Genomic DNA, 23,035 nt, shown 5'->3' with positions numbered 1-23,035 from the left:
GTTTTGTGCTTCTGGTCCCTCTAACTCCCCCCCCCCGCCTTTCCTCCCCCTCCGGTCGCCATGGTTACCGCCTTCAGATTCTGGGGTTGCCATGGTGACGGTCAGAGATGATGATTGAAGGCTTTGATCTTTCTGCTTATTTACTGTATCTGATCGATGCGGTCGATCAGCTGATCAGCATCTCTGATCGATAACCCGTCGGTGACGTCATTCTGTTTCCTTTTTCTGGGGGAAGTCGGGGAGAGAATCTGCTGATCAGCCAGTCTGAGCCCGTCCGTCCTCCGTCCGTCTGCGGGCTGCTCTCCTCTCTCCGACCGCAGCAGCGATGCTCTGACCGGCCTCGGAGCTCCGTCTGCGGGCAGCCAGTAGATCTGCGGGTCGGTGCGGCTCCATTCTCTCCGTCATGGTGCAGAAATCCCGGAACGGCGGGGTGTTCCCCGGAGCGGAGGCCGACCAGAAGAAGATGAAGGTCGGCTTTGTGGGTCTGGAGGCCGGAGGGACCGAGTCCAGCCGGGACGGAGCCCTACTGATCGCAGGTACGCAGTTACCGGGCCGCTTGGCGGATTAATGACGGCTCTATGTCCTCACGGTGTCCCGGTGGGACCGGATCGGACCGCAGGGACCGAGTGTCTCCGCAGGGACGGAGAGTCCCGCACTGATAGGGCGGAAAGGGAAACGGTGTTGGTGTTTTCACATGTTCCTAATGTTGTGGGGACCTCAGTCTGTTTCAGCTTCACATTATGAGGATCTTCCTCCTATGGGGACATTCCTCCCTATGGGGACATTCCTCCCTATGGGGACATTCCTCCCTATGGGGACATTCCTCCTATGGGGACATTCTTCCCTATGGGGACATTCCTCCTATGGGGACATTCCTCCCTATGGGGACATTCCTCCTATGGGGACATTCCTCCTATGGGGACATTCCTCCTATGGGGACATTCCTCCCTATGGGGACATTCCTCCTATGGGGACATTCCTCCCTATGGGGACATTCCTCCTATGGGGACATTCCTCCTATGGGGACATTCCTCCCTATGGGGACATTCCTCCTATGGGGACATTCCTCCTATGGGGACATTCCTCCCTATGGGGACATTCCTCCTATGGGGACATTCCTCCTATGGGGACATTCCTCCCTATGGGGACATTCCTCCCTATGGGGACATTCCTCCCTATGGGGACATTCCTCCTATGGGGACATTCTTCCCTATGGGGACATTCCTCCTATGGGGACATTCCTCCCTATGGGGACATTCCTCCTATGGGGACATTCCTCCCTATGGGGACATTCCTCCTATGGGGACATTCCTCCTATGGGGACATTCCTCCCTATGGGGACATTCCTCCCTATGGGGACATTCCTCCTATGGGGACATTCCTCCCTATGGGGACATTCCTCCTATGGGGACATTCCTCCCTATGGGGACATTCCTCCTATGGGGACATTCCTCCTATGGGGACATTCCTCCCTATGGGGACATTCCTCCTATGGGGACATTCCTCCTATGGGGACATTCCTCCCTATGGGGACATTCCTCCCTATGGGGACATTCCTCCCTATGGGGACATTCCTCCTATGGGGACATTCTTCCCTATGGGGACATTCCTCCTATGGGGACATTCCTCCCTATGGGGACATTCCTCCTATGGGGACATTCCTCCCTATGGGGACATTCCTCCTATGGGGACATTCCTCCTATGGGGACATTCCTCCCTATGGGGACATTCCTCCTATGGGGACATTCCTCCCTATGGGGACATTCCTCCTATGGGGACCAAAACAAAACTACAATGAAAATCATTCAGTTTAAGGTGAAGACAAGTTTTAATGTTTAGGTTAGTGTTAAGTTTAGGCTATATTTAGGTTTTGGTTATGTTTAGGTTATGCTTTGGTTATGTTTAGGTTTAGATTATGTGTAGGTTTTGGTTAGGTTATGTTAAGGGTTATGCACAGGTTACACAGTAAAAATGTGTTTGAATTGTTGCTGAAATGTTTAATTGAACCTCATTTATCTTTCTGTGTTACTGAGGACTGTTTACTTCTGTGGATTTCATCACTTTGAAATTCCTCTTTTCCCCTTGAAACAGATTCTAGTTTCAGTGAAAGTGAAATTCAGGTTACTGCTCCTTTAGCTTTGTGCTTTCATGGTTCTTCAAAATGTTCTGCTACAATTCAACTTTTGATTTCTTTGCATAGAATTACAGAGTTAAGAAAAGTAAGGAGCGATAAGTTTAATGACAATATCATGTTTATAACTTTATATAAATAATGAAATTGTGAAAACCAGAAATTTGTCACACAGTAATGCAGACAGTTCCTTTCAGAGGAATCACACTAAGTACAGTGTGGTATTAAGTTACTTGTTAAGTTAATTTGGATGAACAAACTCAGTTTTGTGATTCTAAATGTAGGAATCTCTTTCTTCAGTTCTGGTTAATGAGTGTTGCTGCTGAGAAGTGACTGAAATATTATTAATGCATCCAAATTACTTGATTTAATTCATGAGGGTTCTACTGTAAAACATAATAGATATAAAACTATTGTAAAACTAATGTTAATGAGGGTCTAAACATTAAAAACATTTCTATATTTTAGCCTAAAATCATTCTGAATGTGTTGTTTAGTTACAGTTCAAACGGCAGACGTTTCTCTCCATCATTCAGTTACTGCAGACGATGGAGTTTCCCACAGATGGATATAAACTGAGCTTCAGTTAAACACACTGAGTTCATCATGTTTCTGTGGAAATAAACCGACTGAAAGGCGACTGAGAGGAAGTTTTCTTTACTCCTTAACCCTCCTGTTGTCCGTATTTACGGGCACCAAAAAAAGTTGTTCCCTTGTCTGAAAAAAATCCCAGCTCAGCAAAAAATTCCCCAAATTTATAAAAATTTGCAAAATCTTCAAGAAGAAAATTCCAAAAATTCCTTAAGAGTTTCCCTTAAAAATTTTATTTAAAAAAAAAAAAAAAAAAAATCCCAAATTTGGCAAGAAATTAAAATTTAAATAATAATTTAAAAAATGTAAATGAATAAAAATCTTCCAAAGAAATGCTAAAAATATCTAAAATGATTCCATATATATCAGTAAAAGTTCTCATATTTTCTTTAAGAACATTCAGAAAAAAAATCAACCAAAATCCAGCGAAATTTGCTGGATTTTGTTTGATTTTTTTCCGACTGTTCTTGAAGAAACATTTTTTTTAGCATTTCTTTTTTTGCACCAAAAAATGTTCAAAAATTTCTCAAAAATGTTGAAAATGTAAAAGTTTTGACTGTGAAAATATTTTTTCCCCACATTTTCAAACTTTAAAATGGGTCAATTTGACCTGCATGACAACACGAGGGTTAAAGGTAGAAAAATAACTGAATTTCACGTTAACGCCAGTTTAGATTCATGTGATCCAGCATCTTTATTTCACTCAGTTCAGGCAGTAAAAGGCAGAAGGTGGAGACATGCGGTGATGGAGTATTTGCGACGATTAAAAAAAAAAAAAAGAAATTTAAAGGAGCGGCGGCTGGGATTTTAGCAGCGGCGGGCCGCCACTGCAGAATGAATGTAGAGGAAACCCTGCGATTATATTCGACATATGAAGACTTTTTATAAACTCAAGCTCTGTCAATGTCTTCTAAAGTGGTCTATTATGGGATGGCTACACCGTTAGCCTGCAGCGTGGGGATCTGAGGTCCGACGCATCGTGAAACTTTCGTTAAACATCCAAACTAGCCGTTGTTGAACTAAAACCAGGACAGATTCAGCAGATTATTTCTCACCTCAAATGTTTTCAGAAATACTTTTTGCTGCACAATTTTCATAATAAAAGAGGACATTTGCAACCGAGCCGCCATGTTGGTGCGATGTTTCTGAATTGAATGCGTCCTATGGATCTTCTTCATGGCTGAAAACCAGACTTTAGGTTCATTAGCGCCACCTCCTGGGCTGGAGTATTTATCAGTGATACCAATGTGTCAGAAAGAAGGGAACTGAGAAAGGTGGGATTAAATGCGTTATTTTTTCTGTAATTAATTAATTATATTTAACGTGTTGAAGTCCCAGCCCTAGAAAATACGCAAAACTTCATGTCAAAAATGTGTCTGGCTGTCGAGCTTCACATTAAGGATGATTATAGGAGATAATGTAGTTCTGTTCCTGGTGTTGAGCTGTGATTGTCATACTTTTCCTATGTTTTATAGTTTCTTTATTTTATATACAAAATAAAGAAATGATCTCAGTGTTCTTATGAGCTGTGATCTTTACAATATAACCCTCATTCATGAAACCAAGTCTTATAGATGCGTTAATAACATTTAGTCACAATGTAGGAGCTGCTCCTTAATGTTCTGTAGGTGGTGAGGAACCTGTGTTCTCTCCATGATGTTACTAAATGTAGATCAGCTGTAGTTCCTGGTTGTTCCACCAGGTGGAGCCTCTTCCTGTTTATTCCTGTGGAGACCAAGGGAGGTTAAGGCAGAGAGCATTGTTTAGCATCAACGGGCACCATGACAAGGACGAATGAGGAGGTTCATGACCTCCAACCAGCAAAACAATGAGACAAAATGACACAAAAGAGACACAATATGACATGAACAATTTAGACAAGACAAAAGATGAAACAACACAAATAAAACACAAAGCAACAAAAAATGGAACACGTAAACAAGACAAAAAGCAACAGGAAGGAGACACAAAATGACAAAAATGAGACAGGATGACAAAAACGAGACACAAAATCGCAAAATATAAGGAAGTAGGAGAAGGTCCTGATGTCAGTAAATGTCAATCAGCTGTAGTTCCTGGTTGATCCAGCAGGTGGAGCCTCTTCCTGTTTAATCCTGTAGAGACCAGAGGAGGCATCACTCAGACTACAATTAAAGCATAGAGCATTGTGGGAGTTTAGCAGCAACGGGCACCATGACAACGACTTCTAAGGAGGTTAATGACCTGAAATGTTCCACCATTTAGTCGTAGGAGCTTCAGAAGGAACCAACTGGACTGGACTTCTCTGGAAAACATTTCTTGAAATGTTTTCCAGAGAAGTCTGGCTGGTTCCTCCTGAAGCTCCTACAATCACCAGAACCTGGATGAGTTTAGCTATCAGCGGGCACCATGACAAAGACTTCTGTTATAATTAATAACCTCCAACCAGAACTCAGGCGTTTGAGATGAACTGAGATCAACAGAGTTCCTGAGTCTCAGTAGCCAATAGAACAGAACCATCTGAGGAACCAATCATGACTCTGTGTTCAGGTGGGGATGATGGTCCTCGGCGGCAGCGCAGCAGCGTCTCCGGAGGAAAGAAACCTCCCAAACGGAACGCTCTCTACAGACGCCTGCAGAACTTTCTGTACAACGTGCTGGAGAGACCTCGAGGATGGGCCTTCATCTACCACGCCTACGTGTAAATACCTGCCTCGCCTCACCTGCATGTAGATATCTGGTCCAGGATAAGATCAGCTGGATGTTCCTCCTGAAACACTCATCAGTCTTCTGCTAGCTGTTTACCATTTCATGTTCTGTGTTCAGGTTCCTGCTGGTGTTCTCCTGCCTGGTTCTGTCGGTGTTCTCCACCATCAGAGAGTATGAGAAGAGCTCTGAGGACGCCCTCTACATCCTGGTAAACATCTCTGAGGACAAACTATTGATCTGTTATGTGTTTCAGGAACGCCATCATGTTGTTCCATCGATCAGCAGTAAGAGAATAGAATCGGTGGATCAGACAGTTACAGCAGGAAATAAAGGTTCCAGTCTAAATATAGAAAAGCTTTTTTTTTTTTTTTTTAATCATTAATTGATTTAATTTCTGGCTGTTGGCTGATTGATGATCGTTTCTTAGATGTTGGTTTCTCAGTGTTCTAACATCATCAGACCTGATCAGAGCCGATGGTTCCTTAGCATCACAAAGAGCTGTAGTCTTTAGAATGTCACAGAAATGATTTATTAAACTGTAAAAACTGAAAAAATGATCAGATTTGAATGTACAGTCATGAAGTAAAGTTTCCATCCACTATAAAGTCCATGTTTATCATCAGTCTGTAGTTTCCAGTGACTCCTAGAACTCTACTCTGAATTTCCTACGATGGAATCATTGAAACACAATCATGTATTGGTTCTTTCATAGATTTAGTACAACAAAATCTGCTGGATCATAAATATACAAACATAAATGTTAATATTTGGTTACATTTTTCCATTTCCTCCTCAGTTTGGTTCTTTTGGTTTCAATCTTCTGGTTTATCTTTGACTCCTTTGGACACTCCAAAGTTGTTTAAATCAATCCAACTGGACTTTAAGAAGGTTCCTTGAAGACGTTTCACCTCTCATCCAAGAGGCTTCTTCAGTTCTGGTGGTGGTTGATGTTGCCTCAGCTTATAACCTCTGTGAGGTGTGGTCAGTGTTATTCACATTCTGACGACCATTGCCAAGGCCCACCTGGCTCCTCAACGATGGTCGTTGGGAGCCAGGGAGTGACAAAGGGGGTCGATGAAATGCGAGTTTCACCGAGCCCTCGTATGCTAATGGTGGTCGTTAGCATGAGCCACCTCACCTGAGTCATTCTGCTGAGTAGTTCTTTTGGGGAGTTTTGAAAGGACCTGATTGTAAAATGGCGAAAGATGATGTCGCAGACCACCCCCCCTTTTCAGAGATGGCTTCTCCACTTTGACATGGATGGCTTCTTTCACGCCTCTCTCAAACCATCTGTCCTCCCTGTCCAAAATCTGAACATTGGTGTCCTGAAATGAGTGTCCCTCTTCCTTGAGGTGAAGGAAGACCGCCGAATCCTGTCCCGAGGTTATAAGCTGAGGCAACATCAACCACCACCAGAACTGAAGAAGCCTCTTGGATGAGAGGTGAAACGTCTTCAAGGAACTTTCTTAAAGTCCAGTTGGATTGATTTAAACAACTTTGGATAACCATGACCTGGATGAATGAGAAACTACACAGACATCCTTTGGACACTATATCTACTGTCAAGCATGGAGGTGGCAGTATCATCATACTATCAATTGAACTGACTCAACTTTGAGGCAGAAAGACCACCGATTTAGTGGAACTGCACCATAATTGGTGCAGTTCCACTAAATTGATGGTTTTTCTGCCTCAGATTTGTTTCTTCATCAGTCCTGAGGTTCTTGATTGGTCTAATCCAGGACTTTGGGGAGACCAGTCTAGAACCTTCATTCCAGCCTAATGGAACCATTTCTTTACCGCATCTGATGTGTGTTTGGCCTCATTGTCTGGTTGAAACATCCAACTGTGTCCAAGATCAACCTTCTGCTGATGGTTTTAGGTTCTCCTGAAGAACATGGAGGTGATCCTCCTTCTTCATTATTCCATTTACTTTGTGGAAAGCTCCAGTTCCACAGAGCATGATACTGCCACCATCATGCCTGATGGTAGGTTTGGTCTTCTTGGGGGTTAAAAATGACCCACCATAGACAGTCTGAAACCAGTCCTAAAAAGTTCTAAAACCAGGACCAAAATCAAACCTAAACTCAAAAAATGTTCACAACCAGTCAGAATACAGTCTGAAACCAGTCCAGAAGCACTTCTAGAAAGCCCCAGAGCATGATACTGCCACCTCCATGCTTGATGGTAGGTTTGGTGTTCTTGGGGTTACAAAAGACCTGCCCCAGACAGTCCTAAACCAGTCCTAAACCAGTCCTTGAAAGGTCTACAACCAGTACAAAATTGGAACCAAAAACCAAACTTACGCTACTCCAAGAAAAGAGTCCAAGACCTGTCCAGAACCAGTCCAACGTCCAGTCTGAAACCAGTCCAGAAACTCTTCTAGAAAGCCCCAGAGCATGATACTGCCACCTCCATGTTTGATGGTAGGTTTGGTGTTCTTGGGGTTAAAGGACTCACCTTCAGCTTTTGCTCCATCTAACTACAGAACTTTCTTCCAGAAGACCTTTAATAAATCTGTGAATGAACCAAAACACATTTTTGAGTTGCAGGAGTCCAGACTGACAGGATGTAGGCAATCTTCCTGGCGTGTGGAAGCTTCAGTGTTTCAGCGTCACACCGATGCTGCTGTCGTGTTGATGTTCTGCAGGAGGTGGTGACCATCGTGGTGTTCGGGGTGGAGTACATGGTGAGGATCTGGGCTGCCGGATGCTGCTGCAGATACCGAGGATGGAGAGGAAGACTCAAGTTCGCCAGGAAACCTTTCTGTGTCATCGGTCAGTTCCTGTCTGTCTCTTACCCGTCTGTTTGACCCGTCTGTCTGGAACCCATCTGTCTGACCCATCTGTCTCTTACCTGTCTGTCTGTAACCTGTCTGTCTGTGACCTGTCTGTCTGACCTGTCTGTCTCTTACCTGTCTGTCTGTAACCTGTCTGTGAACCCGTCTGTCTGTGACCCGTCTGTCTGACACGTCTGTCTCTTACCTGTCTGTCTGTAACCTGTCTGTCTGTGACCTGTTTGTCTGACCTGTCTGTCTCTTACCTGTCTGTCTGTAACCTGTCTGTGAAGCCGTCTGTCTGTGACCCGTCTGACACGTCTGTCTCTTACCTGTCTGTCTGTAACCTGTCTGTGTGTGACCCGTCTGTCTGTGACCCATCTGTCTGACCTGTCTGTCTCTTACCCATCTGTCTGTAACCTGTCTGTCTGTGACCCGTCTGTCTGACACGTCTGTCTCTTACCCGTCTGTGTGTGACCCGTCTGTGTGACCCGTTTGTCTGTGACCCGTCTGTCTGACCCGTCTCCCTCTCTCTCTGCAGACATCATGGTTCTGATAGCGTCCATCTCGGTTCTGGCGGCAGGGACTCAGGGGAACGTCTTCGCCACGTCGGCCATCAGGTCCCTTCGGTTCCTTCAGATTCTGAGGATGATCCGGATGGACCGACGGGGAGGAACCTGGAAGCTGCTGGGCTCGGTGGTCTACGCCCACAGCAAGGTACCGTCAGAACCAGAACCAGCTACATGACACCTTCATTACCCACAATTCACCTCCACCTCTGGCAGAAATGCAAGAGTTCCAGTTCTGGACCCAGATGAAGGAGGCAAACGTCAAACAAACACAAACTAACTGAAACAAACAAATGTCAAACAAGCCAGAAACAAATAGAAACAAACATAAACAAACAACTAGAAACAAAAACACAAACAAACTAACAAACAGATTAAACTTATGGAGACCGAAGGAGGTTTGTTCTGTTTCAGTGTGTGTTTCGTGTGTGTGATTGTGTTTCAGTGTGTGTGTGTGTGTGTGTGTGTGTGTGTGTGTGTGTGTGTGTGTGTGTGTGATTGTGTTTCGGTGTGTGGATTGTGTTTCTGTGTGTGTGTGTGTGCGTGTGTGTGTGTGTGTGTGTGTGTGTGTGATTGTGTTTCGGTGTGTATGTGATTGTGTTTCGTGTGTATGTGATTGTGTTTCGGTGTGTGGATTGTGTTTCTGTGTGTGTGTGTGTGTGTGTGTGTGTGTGTGTGTGTGTGTGTGTGTGTGTGTGTGTGTGTGTGGATTGTGTTTGTGTGTGTGTGTGTGTGTGTGTGTGTGTGTGTGTGTGTGTGTGTGTGTGATTGTGTTTTGGTGTGTCAGCAGTATTGGTTTATTGGTATCTTCTTGCTGACACCTGATCGGGGTCATTGATCAGCAGTGTATTGATCACAGTTATTGATCTGTCTGTCGTGTCTCCGGTTGTTGCGGATGTTTGTTCTGAATCTAAAGAAAACCTTTGTGCTGCCGTTGTTGTTCACATGTTTACCTGCCTGATCTTCTGCTAACTCACCTGTAAATAAACAAACTCTCAAAATATATAATGAAGGTCAAACTCTCAGAGGATTCTGGGGAACGTTGTTCTGACTTGGTTGGTTTTATGTGGACGGACTCTGAAGTTACCTGGATGCGTCTCACCTGCAGGAACTGATCACCGCCTGGTACATTGGCTTCCTGTGCCTCATTCTGGCAAGTTTCCTCGTTTATTTGGCTGAAAAGGAAGATAACGAACAGTTTGAGACATACGCCGACGCCCTCTGGTGGGGACTGGTGAGACGAACACACACAGTAGTATCCTTCGATCACAGGTTTAGTACAGGTGTTACAGCTGTAGTACAGGTGTGGTATAGGTGTAGTACAGGTATAGTACAGGTATAGTTCAGGTGTATATATGCATAGTACAGGTGGAGTTCAGGTGGAGTTCAGGTGTAGCTCAGGTGTAGTACAAGTGTTACAGGTATAGTACAGGTGTAGTACAGGTGTAGTCCAGATATAATACAGGTGTAGTACAAGTGTAGTACAGGTATAGTACAGATGTAGTACAGATATAGTACAGGTGTAGGACAGGTGTAGTCCAGATATAGTACAGGTGTAGTTCAGGTGTAGTTCAGGTGTAGTACAGGTGTAGTACAGGTGTAGTACAGGTACAGGTGTAGTACAGGTATAGTACAGATATAGTTCAGGTGTATACATGCATTAGACAGGTGGAGTTCAGGTGTAGTTCAGGTGTTGTACAGGTGTAGTACAAGTGTAGTACAAGTGTTACAGGTGTAGTACAGGTGTAGTTCAGGTATAGTACAGGTGTAGTACAAGTGTTACAGGTGTAGTACAGATGTAGTACAGATATAGTACAGGTGTAGGACAGGTATAGTACAGGTGTAGGACAGGTGTAGTCCAGATATAGTACAGGTGTAGTTCAGGTGTAGTTCAGGTGTAGTACAGGTGTAGTACAAGTGTAGTACAAGTGTTACAGGTATAGTACAGGTGTAGTTCAGGTATAGTACAGGTGTAGTACAAGTGTTACAGGTGTAGTACAGATATAGTACAGGTGTAGGACAGGTATAGTACAGGTGTAGGACAGGTGTAGTCCAGATATAGTACAGGTGTAGTTCAGGTGTAGTACAGGTGTAGTACAGGTGTAGTACAAGTGTAGTACAAGTGTTACAGGTATAGTACAGGTGTAGTTCAGGTATAGTACAGGTGTAGTACAAGTGCTACAGGTGTAGTTCAGGTGTAGTACAGGTACACTGAAGCTAAGTTCAGATCAACTAGTGATCCCTCAGTGGGTAAATTTAAAAACAGTTGAAGTTTTGTTTCCGGAGTTTGGACTCCTCAGGTAAACCTGACAATGAGACACCTGCTGTCCCCTCCCCCTCAGCGACAGGAGGATCTGATTGGTCTGTTTCTGTCTCTGTCAGATCACCTTGACGACCATCGGTTACGGAGACAAGTTCCCCATCACCTGGAATGGACGGCTGCTAGCAGCAACCTTCACTCTGATCGGAGTTTCATTCTTCGCTCTGCCGGCTGTGAGTCACTCTGATGTTCACCTGAGTTGCCTGAGACACCTGCTTCCCCCCAGCTCACCTGTCTGTCTGTATGTCTGTCTGTCTGTCTGTCTTCAGGGTATCCTGGGTTCTGGTTTTGCTTTGAAGGTTCAGGAGCAGCACCGACAAAAACACTTTGAGAAGAGAAGGAATCCAGCAGCGGGACTTATACAGGTGAGCCAGGACTCTGACATCACAGCCACTCTGCACCCTGATTGGTCAGGCATATGGAGGTGAGAAGACAGAGTGTACAACCCTGTCCAATGAGAATAAATCTCCAGAAATTCACTAAAATGTAGAGAAGACGGAGTTCAGCATATTTTTAGTTCTGCTGATTAAAGTCTCACCTGGACTGAAAGTCAGCAGGTAGAACGTGATGTTTAGATGTTCCTAAAGATGAATTATGTTCTGATAACCAGAACCACAGAACATTAATGGGTTCCTCTGGTTCTGCAGGCAGCTTGGAGGGTTTACGCCACCAACCTGACCCGGACCGACCTGACCTCCACCTGGGACTACTACGAGAGGACGGTGTCGGTGCCCATGTACAGGTGAGACTCCACCTGCACACCTTCAGCTCCTCGCATTTTCTCAGGGGTTCTGTATCATGGTGTTCTCTGTGTCTCCAGGCTGATTCCTCCTCTCAATCAGCTAGACCTCCTGAGGAACCTCAAGAACAAATCAGGACTCTCGTTCAGGTGCGACAGGTTCTACTTTACCTGGAAAAGGGACGGATAGAACCGCTGACAGGTGAGCCAAAACATCCCGACCCTCCGGTGACCCAGAGTCAGGGAACCGTGTGTTCGGTTCTCAGTGTTCTGGACGTGGAGAAATATTTAGCTATTCAGACCCGGACCAATTTGACAAGAACCAGAAGGTTCTGTCTAGTCAACTGGTGGAACACTCTGAAACTATGTGGGAACCTCTGGGACAGAACGCTGAGCAGGAACCAGAACAGGAACTAAACCAGGAAAGAACCACAGAAAGAACCCACCGCAGAATCCAGAGCAGGAACCAAACCAGTAACCACAGAAAGAAGCAGAGCAGGAACCACACCAGAACCCAGAGATAGAACCAGTCCGGTACCACTGGACCCTCAGAGGAGGTCGACATGTTTTGGGCTCATCTGTTTAGCTGCAGTTTGTAATCCGCTGAGGAAGGTCTGATCAGTGATCAATAAATAATCAGTGATCAATAAATAATCAGTGATCAATACTGTCTGTCTGCAGGAAGGACGTCCAGCCGGAACCGTCTCCAGGGTCTGTCTGAAGTTCATCCAACATTGCTGCAGTTTTTGATAATATTACTACAGTTTTAAATGAGAATACTGCAGTTTTTGATAGTATTACTATGGTTTTAAATGAGAATACTGCAGTTTTTGATAGTATTATTACGTTTTAAATGATATTACTGCAGTTTTGAGAGTATTACTGTGGTTTCAAATGAAATTACTGCAGTTTTTATTAGTATTACTATGGTTTTAAATGACATTACTGCAGTTTTAAGTAATATTACTACAGTTTTAAATGAGGATACTGCAGTTTTGATAGTACTACCTCCTGGTGTGTCATCCTGCAGGCAGAAGGTCAGTCTGAAGGAGAGGGTCTTCTCATCTCCTCGCAGTTCAGGAACCAAAGGCAAAGGTTCTCCTCAGCACGGTGGGTGTTGGAACCAAAGTATGACAGGATGTAATCACATTACTGTTGGCATTTACTCTGACTACTGGGTCGAGCCTGGTTCTGGTTCTGGCTCGGACATACTGTGAGGACAGTCCGACTGCAGTAACGTGTTTGATAGAACAGACAGGATGATCTGACGGTTCTCCAGCCAGAACCAGGTTCTCTGCAGAACCTGAACCAGCGTCACGTCGCTCACCTTTGCTTCCTCACTTCCTGTCTCTTGTGGTTCCTACAGTTGGACCCGGTGTTGCTCCTGGAGTCAGTCCTGGTCCAGGTGGGTCCAGTTGTCTCTATTTTTTGTATTTTAAGAAACATTTTAGATTGGTTGTGTCTATTTTGTGTCCATCTTTGTCTAATTCCGTCTTTTTGCGTCCAGTTTTGGTTCTTTAATGTATCAAATCATTTCTTTTCTCGTCTCTTTTTGTCATCATGTTTTAATAAACCCAGACTTGTCTCTGCTCTGGTCCTGGTCCAGGGGTCGGTCCAGGGGTCCCAGGAGGTCTGGCGGGGGTCCAGGCCCTTCGTCGGTCCCCCAGCATGGAGCCCAGTCTGGAGGAGAGTCCCAGCAAGGTTCCAAAGAGCTGGAGCTTCGGAGAACGCAGCAGAACCAGACAGGCTTTCAGGATCCGTGGAGCTGCTTCCCGCCAGAACTCTGAAGGTGAGACTGAGTCTGACCAATCAGAGAGCTCCATCTGTACAGGTGACATCAGTGCTCAACAGCAAATATCACCCAAAAATCACCATAAAGCAACAACAACAGTCAACAAACAAAACAACTATAAACAAACAAAAACTACAGTCAACAAACAAAACAACTATAAACAAACAAAAACAACAGTCAACAAACAAAACAACTATTGACAAACAAAAACAGAAGCACAACAAGAGCAGAGCTGAGGAAGAGGGAAAGGAAACAGGAAGTAAACTCCAGCAGATCTGAGACTTGATAAGAGGCTTCTGGTGTTTATGCTAAGCTTGGCTAACAGTACCCTTCTTCTTTCAATGTTAAGCAAAGCTAAGCTAACAGGGTCCCTCTTGTTCCAATGTTTATGTTAAGCTAGGCTCACAATGCCCGTTTTCTGCCAATGTTTATGCTAAGCTAGGCTAGCAGTGCCCGTCTTGTTCCAATGTTTATGCTAAGCTAGGCTGACAGTGTCTGTATTACACCAATGTTATTCAAAGCTAAGCTGACAGTTCCCCTCTTGTTCCAATGGTCTGCTAAGCTAACAGTGCCCCTCTTGTTCCTATGCTTATGGTAAGCTAGGCTAACAGTGTCCTCTATGTTCCAGTATTTTTGCTAAGCTAGGCTAACAATGCCCGTTTTGTTCTTGTCCTTATGCTAAGCTAGGCTAACAATGCCCATTTTGTTCTTGTCCTTATGCTAAGCTAGGCTAACAATGCCCATTTTGTTCTTGTCCTTATGCTAAGCTAGGCTAACAATGCCCATTTTGTTCTTGTCCTTATGCTAAGCTAGGCTAACAATGCCCGTTTTGTTCTTGTCCTTATGCTAAGCTTGGCTAACAATGCCCGTTTTGTTGTTGTGCTTCTGCTAAGCTAGGCTAACAGTGTTCCTCTTGTTCTTGTAATTATGCTAAGCTAGGCTAACTGTTGGCCTATTGGTTGGTGATGAAGGTGTTTCCTCTTCCTCTGTAGTGCTGATAGAGATGCAGGATGAAGAGTTCAGACAGAAGAGCTCCCCAGGTCAGCACACGACACAACTACACACCCAACACACACACATGCAGTAAAATACACACACCCAGCACACACACATGCAGTAAAATACACACACCCAACACACACATACAGTAAAATACACACACCCAACACACACACATGCAGTAAAATACACACGCCCAACACACACACATGCAGTAAAATACACACGCCCAACACACACACATGCAGTGAAATACACACGCCCAACACACACACATGCAGTGAAATACACACGCCCAACACACACACACACATGCAGTAAAATACACACACCCAACACACACACATGCAGTAAAATACACACGCCCAACACACACATGCAGTAAAATACACACGCCCAACACACACATGCAGTAAAATACACACGCCCAACACACACACATGCAGTGAAATACACACGCCCGACCCACACACATGCAGTGAAATACACACACCCAACACACACACATGCAGTGAAATACACACACCCAATGACACCGTGGGTTACAGGTCACAAGATCAGTGCAGGTATTGTGGGGGCGGGGCTTCTAGCGCCGCAGCCAGACTCATGTTGTTGTTGTTGTTGTTTAGAGGCCAGCCTGCCAGGGGAAGACATGGCTGACGACAATAAGAGCTGCCACTGCGAGTTCGTCCCTCAGGACCTGACACCGGGGTTAAAGGTCACCATCAGAGCCATCTGGTACCGGCTGCTGCTCACCTGAACTCTACCTGCTGCCGCCCATCACCCCTCACCCTTTATTTGCTGTTATTCTGCAGATTCATGCTTTTATTCACATTCTTTTTGTTTGTTTTGTTTCTGTTGCCCACCCCAGGGTCAAAGGTCACCATCAGCCGTGGGTAAGAGCAGTCTGACCTCATGGTTCTGTTGTTCCGCCTCAAGGTTCTGTTGTTCCGCCTCACGATTCTGTTGTTCTGCCTCAAAGTTCTGTTGTTCCACCGTGTTCCGCTGCAGCTCTTCTGTTCTCCTCCCTGGTGTTGGTTCGGTTCTGTCACAATCTGACGGTTCCAACGGTCCAGTCCCTCAGAACCAGGACAGCTAGTGTCCCTCTGGCTCTGGTTCCACCATTGTTCCGTCATGAGGTCAGGTTCAGGACTGTAGCAGTGGTTCTTACCTTTCATTACCAGAGTAACAGCAGAGCAGGTGATATTCCAGGTAGCAGATTGAACAACCAGATCTGAACAAAGTTCCTGCAGAACCTACTGGTTCTGTATCTACAGTAATTTTATTTAATGAAGCAATGTTCTACCTTCACACCAGGACTATAAACTACATGTTTTAGGCTCCTGAAGTTCTAGCTCAGAGTTAGAACCTGGTGGACCCATCAGGTTGGTTCCAGCTAGAACCTGGTGGACCATTAGGCTGATTCCAGCGCAGTGTTAGAACCTGGTGGACCATCAGGTTGGTTCCAGCTCGAACCTGGTGGACCATCAGGTTGGTTCCAGCTCGAACTTGGTGGACCATCAGCTTGGTTCCAGCTAGAACCTGGTGGACCATCAGGTTGGTTCCAGCTAGAACCTGGTGGACCATCAGCTTAGTTCCAGCTAAAACCTGGTGGACCATCAAGTTGGTTCCAGCTCGAACCTGGAGGACCCATCAGGTTGATTCCAGTGCAGTGTTAGAACCTGGTGGACCATCAGGTTGGTTCCAGCTCAGAGACTCTGTGGATGTTCAGTCTAGTGAAACCCGATCACTAGAAGATAACCGGATTAGCTGAACCAGCCTCATTAGAGACCAGACGTACAGATATTCTTCATCTAAATAGAACAAACAGCTCGTTGGTCTCCGTGTTTGTTTTGGTGCTGGAACACATGAGAACCTCCAGAACTTCCCCTGGTTCCACTGAGCGTTGGTTCTGTGTTCTCTGCTGCTTTTATCTTCCTCTTGAAACCTGTTGTTGGTGGAACCTGTCTGTGTCCAAACATCCTTCCCCTACCTGTGGTCCTGATCCTTTAGAACCCGTCCCAAAGGTCCTGATCCTGTAGAACCTGTCCCAAAGGTCCTGATCCTGTAGAACCCATCCCAAAGGTCCTGATCCTGTAGAACCAAGGAGGACGTGGTTCTGTTCAGCCCAGTCAAGCCACCCCGTCTCATTCTGCCCAGAGACCAGAACCTGAGATCCAGACTCACTCAGACAGATGGATGTAGTCCACAGAGTTCAGTCCAGATTAGGTTCTGCTGATCAGAACAGTCAGAACCTGAACCCTCCTGACTGCTGCTCTCTGTTTCCTCAGCATCATGCGCTTCATGGTCTCTAAGAGGAAGTTTAAGGAGAGTCTCCGTCCCTACGATGTCATGGATGTGATAGAACAGTATTCAGCCGGACACCTGGACATGCTGGCTCGCATCAAGAACCTCCAGTCCAGGTAAGAACTCGGGCTGGGCCTAGAACCTTCTGCTGTACCGGGTTAGGTGGTAGTAATGTTTCTGAATCAGCTCAGATTCTGGTCAATGTTTATTTTCCTGCTGTCTCCAGTCCAGGCTGGTCTAGTGTCTCCATAAAGTTCCTGTCAGTGTTTATCTATGGATGGATCCATATTTCTACTAAAATCCTGTCTTTAGTCCACATTTCTCCAACTGTTGAGGTTCTAACATCAGTAGAACCTAATGTGTTAAAGTTTGACCAGACAAGGTTCCAAGTTTTAGACATTTAGACTCAAAATAATTTGCCCAAAAGGAGATAAAGACTGTCCAAAATAACTAAAAATCATTCAAGAATGAGTCAAATTTTACTCAAATGTCTTGAAACATGACCAACATGACTCTAAATGTGTCCAAAATAAGATAAAGTTGGTTTAAAAATGACTCAAAATGATCAAAACTGACAAAAATGAATAATTATTGGTCCTCGAAAATGGACATTTGGTGGTCTAGTGTCTCATAAAGTTCCTCTTAGTGTATATCTATGGATGGATCCATGTTTCTACTAAAATCCAGTCTTTGGTCCACATTTCTCCAACTGTTGAGGTTCTAACATCAGTAGAACCTGATGTGAGGAAACACTAAGTTCAGTTTGTTTAATATTTCTGATGAACTCAGTCTGACCTGCTGTTTCCTAATTGGCAGAGTGGATCAGATAGTCGGCAGAGGAGCACCAATCACAGACAAGGACCGTCCTAAAGCAGCCAATGAGGAGCTACCTGAGGACCCGAGCATGATGGGACGGCTGGGGAAAGTGGAGAAGCAGGTAAACTACCACCCAGTGTGTAGCTGACAGACGCTGAGAACCTGCTGGAGCCTGTCCTGAATCTGATTGGTCCCCTGCAGGTTCTGTCCATGGAGAGGAAGCTGGACTTCCTGGTCAACATCTACATCCAGCGAATGGGAATCCCTCAGGCTGAGACCGATGCCTACTTTGGATCCAAAGAACCAGACCCGGCACCACCGTACCACAGTCCAGTGGACCAGCTGGAGAAGAGCCAGTCCATCTCCAAGATCATGCAGTCAGTGTCTTTACTGGGAACCCAAAGAACCAGTAACAGAACAGAACCAGCAACAGAACAGAACCAGTAATAGAACAGAACCAGCAACAGAACAGAACCAGTAATAGAACAGAACTAGTAACAGAACAGAACCAGCAACAGAACCAGTAATAGAACAGAACCAGCAACAGAACAGAACCAGCAACAGAACAGAACCAGTAAGAGAACCATACAGGCTGCAAAAACTTCCACCAGAACATGATCCCATAGCCAGAACATAGCAAGAAGCTGAAGTCACCCTGGTGATCTACATGGTTGCTGTGATGATTTACCCGGTTACCACAGTGATCCACGTTGTTACCATGGCGACTGATCCCTGTTAAAAGGGTTCTGATCCAAATAGACCTGACCCCTCTCTGATCTGGTTCTGATCTGTCCCATGGTTCTGACCCAGGATCTGTTGTCGATAAAATCTTGTTTGTTGGTTGTTTGCCTGTTGTTTGTTGTTTGTTTCCCTGGTGTTTGTTTCCCTGGTGTTTGTTGGTTGTTTGCCTGTTGTTTGTTTCCCTGTTGTTTGTTGGTTGTTTGCCTGTTGTTTGTTTCCCTGGTGTTTGTTGGTTGTTTGCCTGTTGTTTGCTGTTTGTTTCCCTGTTGTTTGTTGGTTGTTTGCCTGTTGTTTGTAGTTTGTTTGCCTGTTGTTTGTTTAGCTGTTGTTTATTGGTTGTTTACCTGTTGGTTGTTGTTTGTTTACCTGTTGTTTGTTGTTTGTTTACCTGTTGTTTATGCCTTGTGCAGGGTGCTACCCGGTGACTACCCAGAGAAGACCCGGTTCGTGACCAAGATGGTCCGCTCCAGCAGTTCCACCGGACACAGGAACCACAGTGCCCCCTCCTGCCCGCCCTCCACTTCCTGGCAGCCAATCAGCTCCCAGCTCCAGCAGCAGGCCCCGCCCCCTCCCCAGCGTAGCCATGGTAACACTCCGAGTCCGATGGGGGATGGCTCTCTGGTCCGACTGCCCCCTCCTCCGGCCGGAGAGCGGCATGGCGGGAACCGATCGAACCGGCACAGCACCGGAGAACAAGGCGGGACAGACCGACCGGAGAGGGGGGAGGGGGGGAGTAACAGGACCAGGGGAGGGGAGGGAGGGGGGGAGGAGGTGAAGCCCGACAGCGACGCCTCCATCTCCATCCCGTCGGTGGACCACGAGGAGCTGGAACGTTCCTTCAGCGGGTTCTCCATCTCCCAGTCAAGAGAGAACCTGGACTTCCTCAACAACGGGTTCTACGCCGCAGGCAGCCGCGGCGGTGGCGGCACCGCCCGCTGCGCCACTGTGCGACCGTACATCGCAGAGGGGGAGTCGGACTCTGATTCCGAGCTCTGCGTCCCTTCACCGCACTCGGACCGGGCCTGGACTGGAACCAAGTAGAGCCGAAGGTCCAGAACTCAACCAGCAGAACAATAAAGAACACGTGAAACTAAAACCTGTCTCAGACTCTAAACACCAGCTGGAGTGAAGCATCATGGAAACCGATGGCACTCAGCAGCCGTCCTGTGATTGGTCTGAATGTTTGAATCTGTACAGCTAATGTTTGTCCTCACCGTCATCAATTGGTTCACTGCTGGGACACGGTCTTCCCTGATTGGCTGCTTGTTTCCATGTAGATGCACTATAACCACTGCTATCCCTGTTCCATTTATTTATTGGGTCTTAAGGAAGTTCACACTACGCAAGCAAGCAACATGTATGACACGCACATCGCCACGCCAACAGATGCTGGTGCTGTCACAAGCACAGACTCACCTGAGCTTTCAGGTGAATCCTGGTCTTCTGCAGGTAACTCATCTGAGGTCATCTTCTGTCAGCAGCTTCTTTGTTTTTCTTCTAAAACGAACAAACATCCCATAATGTTCATGTACAGGACACAGTTACACAGCAGGAAATAGGGCTCTGAAATATCAGCACAATGATTCCAGCTGTATCACCTGTAATTAGAATACTTCTCCAGCAGAGCATCTGTTCTGATGTCACATTAAAACCTTTAGATTCCAGAAATTAAACCACCCAGCTTTCATTTCTTCAGTCATCATACCACCACCTCCATGCTTCACTGTCAGGACTCTGCATCCACTGTGGTAGTCCTGGTCAGGTTCTCACCAAATGTCTGGACTCCATCTGAGCCCAACTCATTGATCTTCATCTGACCACAGAATGTCCTCCAACATCCATCAGGCTTCTTCTCAGGTTCTTCAGCAAATTTTCATCTGGAAGTTTAATTCTGAGCAGCAACCAAGTTTAGTTCTGGTCCTCTGTCCATAGAGGTTGATGTTCTGGTACTATGACTTCTTCTATACCTCCTTATTAGTGGTACTATGACTCCTTCTATACCTCCTTATTACTGGTACTATGACTCCTTCTATACCTCCTTATTAGTGGTACTATGACTCCTTCTAGACCTCCTGATTAGTGGTACTATGACTCCTTCTAGACCTCCTGATTAGTGGTACTATGACTCCTTCTAGACCTCCTGATTAGTGGTACTATGACTCCTTCTAGACCTCCTGATTAGTGGTACTAGGACTCCTTCTAGTTGCTCACTGATCTTCCTGGATCTTTTTCCATCTTTTTCGAGTCTCTCAGTCAGATTGTTCTCTTCCTCTGTTCAGTTCTTTTCCATGTGGAGCCGTGATGCAGACATAGGTAGACCCAGTCCATAGGTCCAGAACTGAGAATGTTCTGCTGTTCTCAGCTCATTTAGAACCATGTTCATCAGTCAGACTGGTTGGAATCACAGCTGGACTCATTGGTTCTCTGATAGGGGCTTTCGACCTGGGTGGAGCCCGTTCGGAGTCGGAGCCGGTGCCCGACTTGGCGCCGGTTTTTTGTCTTTCCACCACCGGAGCTGCGGTTCCGGGCTCCAAAAACTGGGGCTTTTTCGGGCACCAACTCGTTGCTGGGCCAGACTTGGCCAGAGTTGAGAGCCGAGCATGTCACGGGCAGGGGGCGGGGTGACATCTAAAAACATCTAAAAAGATAAACATAGATATGATCATCAACTTATTGCGCGTGTTTAACCGCTAAGTAATCAATGCAAGCGTAGTCGAAGCTAAGTAGCTAAGCTAACGCTAGCACATTTACTGTTAAGTATCCAAACGTCTTTGATAATTACCTTTCTTCTCAAACGTGATCGCCGGGCATTGGAACGGCGACGCCGATGGGTAACCCCTAACAGAAGGTTTTGCTGTTCAACGCACACTAGCAAAGCCATGAACACCACTCCAAAGAAGTCCTCTGTTGTTGTGTGGGTTTCCGTACGGCGCGAACGCTGTTGAACGGCTACGTACGCAGTACGTACACACGTTTTGTGGTGGCGCAATGACGCAGCTCCAACTTTGCTCCTTCCGAATGGAAACACAAACCCGTTCTGGGGCGGCACGAGATTTGAACCAAAAAAGCACTGGCTCTCAACTTTGAACCAACCTAGCACCTGGTGCTCTTTGGTCGAAAGCCCCTATGAGTTTCTACTTTGGAGCTGAGCTTTAGTCTTTATAAAGTGTTTTTTGTTGTTCATCGGAGGAGCTCTTCTGCTGTTCTACTGAGGATTAAACAACACAGTTATTGAAGGTGATACAGTTCAGAATCAGTTGTTGTTTCAGGGTTATTTCTCAGGTCTGTCCTCTGTTCTGGTTTCTGTCCGGCTGAGCAGCTAAAAGCAAAAACTGAGATGTAGATTTGACCAAAATAAAACTGGAATACACAGAAAACAGATAAATGTGTAAACAGCTGTTAGAGAAAATCCTCCATGTGAAGGTTGTTGATTAATCATCGATCAGCTGCAACATTCAAACCACCTCACTGATCACGTCATCACAGCGTTCTGCTGGAGAAGCTTCATGTGGATGGTTCTCCTCCAGCAGAATATCAGGCCTTAGAACTACCTGCAGCATCCTCACATCCAAATCTGACCGAGCATCAACCGGAACCAGTCCGACCCACGGAGGTTCCACCCCACAACCCTCAGAACCCAAAGGATCCACTGGTTCCAGACACACGGAACTTCCAGAGGTTCTGTGTCCAAACTCTAATGGGTCGGAGCTGTTCTAGTGGCACCATGATAACCTTCCAGAAGAACCTCTTGAGCCCTGTGAATGTTCCTGCATCTGTCGGGTTGAATGTTGCTGCTGATCGTGCATATTATGGGATGGAGAACATGCAAGTCGGTTTAATTCTTCACGCTCTCAGCTCATTTCTGGAACCTAAAGACGAACAGACCTGCTGCATAGTTACCGTTGCTAAGGAATAATTGGACAGCGCTGACAAATCAGAAGCCAGTAACCGTGAGCATGTTTCTGTCCCACTGAGGAGTCGTTCATGTGTAAATAAGATGTTCTCATCACTGTAGAACCGAGCCACAGGAACGCTGATAGAACTGAACGGTTAGCGTCCAGCAGAGGGCGTCAGGAGCACCGCCTCAACCTAAACACTCAGTCTCAAAATAACGGCTTTTTATTCTTCTTACTTTCAGTCCAGCTGCCCTCTTAAAGTCTGATTGGTCAGCTGATCAGCTAGCTCTCTTCTGATTGGCTTCTGAAGGTGACCTGTCATCCGGCTGTCATTGATTTGAATGTAGAAAATGTATTTGCTGTTTACGGTTCTTTGTGCTCGTTGTTTCTTTCTGTCCAGACAAAGAAAAGACAGAAGCTGTTTGTTTTGTAATGCGTGTTTTTTCAGGAACTAATTTTCGATAGATTTTCAGACTTTGGTCCTTATTAGAAGCCGTTTCTCTTTAATCTTTGTTCATATTTGGCTGAATATTGGGCCGCTTGTTGTGTTTTGGTCAGAAAGGCGTCCAGGTGAACCTCCTCTTCCTGTTGACTGTATTTCAACATGAAATAAAACGTCTTTAACCAGTTAAACTTTATTTAAATCTCCTTTGACAAACACAAAAAACAA

General features: G+C 45.7%; 1 protein-coding gene across 2 annotated transcripts; it reads left to right on the top strand.

Moving 5' to 3' along the window:
• The first annotated feature begins 40 nt into the window (after nucleotides 1-40).
• On the top strand, nucleotides 41-22,998 carry LOC111566825 (potassium voltage-gated channel subfamily KQT member 2). Of its 2 annotated transcripts, XM_023267598.3 has the most exons (20): nucleotides 42-536; nucleotides 5,252-5,402; nucleotides 5,528-5,618; nucleotides 8,061-8,187; nucleotides 8,728-8,903; nucleotides 9,864-9,989; nucleotides 11,138-11,248; nucleotides 11,345-11,440; nucleotides 11,723-11,817; nucleotides 11,896-11,964; nucleotides 12,496-12,525; nucleotides 12,845-12,924; nucleotides 13,181-13,219; nucleotides 13,421-13,603; nucleotides 14,599-14,646; nucleotides 15,235-15,343; nucleotides 16,897-17,028; nucleotides 17,729-17,849; nucleotides 17,930-18,105; nucleotides 18,880-22,998. In XM_023267598.3, the coding sequence occupies exons 1-20, from the start codon at nucleotides 404-406 to the stop codon at nucleotides 19,508-19,510; spliced, it is 2,724 nt and encodes a 907-aa protein (XP_023123366.1). In that variant the 5' UTR covers nucleotides 42-403; the 3' UTR covers nucleotides 19,511-22,998. The 2 variants fall into 2 exon arrangements, with proteins under 2 accessions (XP_054866637.1, XP_023123366.1); XM_055010662.1 differs by lacking the exon at nucleotides 14,599-14,646 and having other exon boundaries at nucleotides 41-536.
• Nucleotides 22,999-23,035: the final 37 nt, after the last annotated feature.

The sequence above is a fragment of the Amphiprion ocellaris genome, chromosome 5, assembly GCF_022539595.1.
Source record: "Amphiprion ocellaris isolate individual 3 ecotype Okinawa chromosome 5, ASM2253959v1, whole genome shotgun sequence".
Taxonomy (NCBI): domain Eukaryota; kingdom Metazoa; phylum Chordata; class Actinopteri; family Pomacentridae; genus Amphiprion; species Amphiprion ocellaris.
The sequence above is the reverse complement of the archived record's forward strand: the minus strand, read 5'-3'. Positions and strand labels throughout refer to the sequence as shown.

What these genes read in the sequence shown, in the direction of transcription:
- LOC111566825 (XM_023267598.3), top strand. Translation starts at nt 404, where the DNA reads ATGGTGCAGAAATCCCGGAACGGCGGGGTGTTCCCCGGAGCGGAGGCC. An exon ending in TGGTCTACGCCCACAGCAAG is followed by an intron (nt 8,904 to 9,863) that starts GTACCGTCAGAA and finishes TCTCACCTGCAG; the next exon opens with GAACTGATCACCGCCTGGTA. An exon ending in CAAAGGTTCTCCTCAGCACG is followed by an intron (nt 12,925 to 13,180) that starts GTGGGTGTTGGA and finishes TGGTTCCTACAG; the next exon opens with TTGGACCCGGTGTTGCTCCT.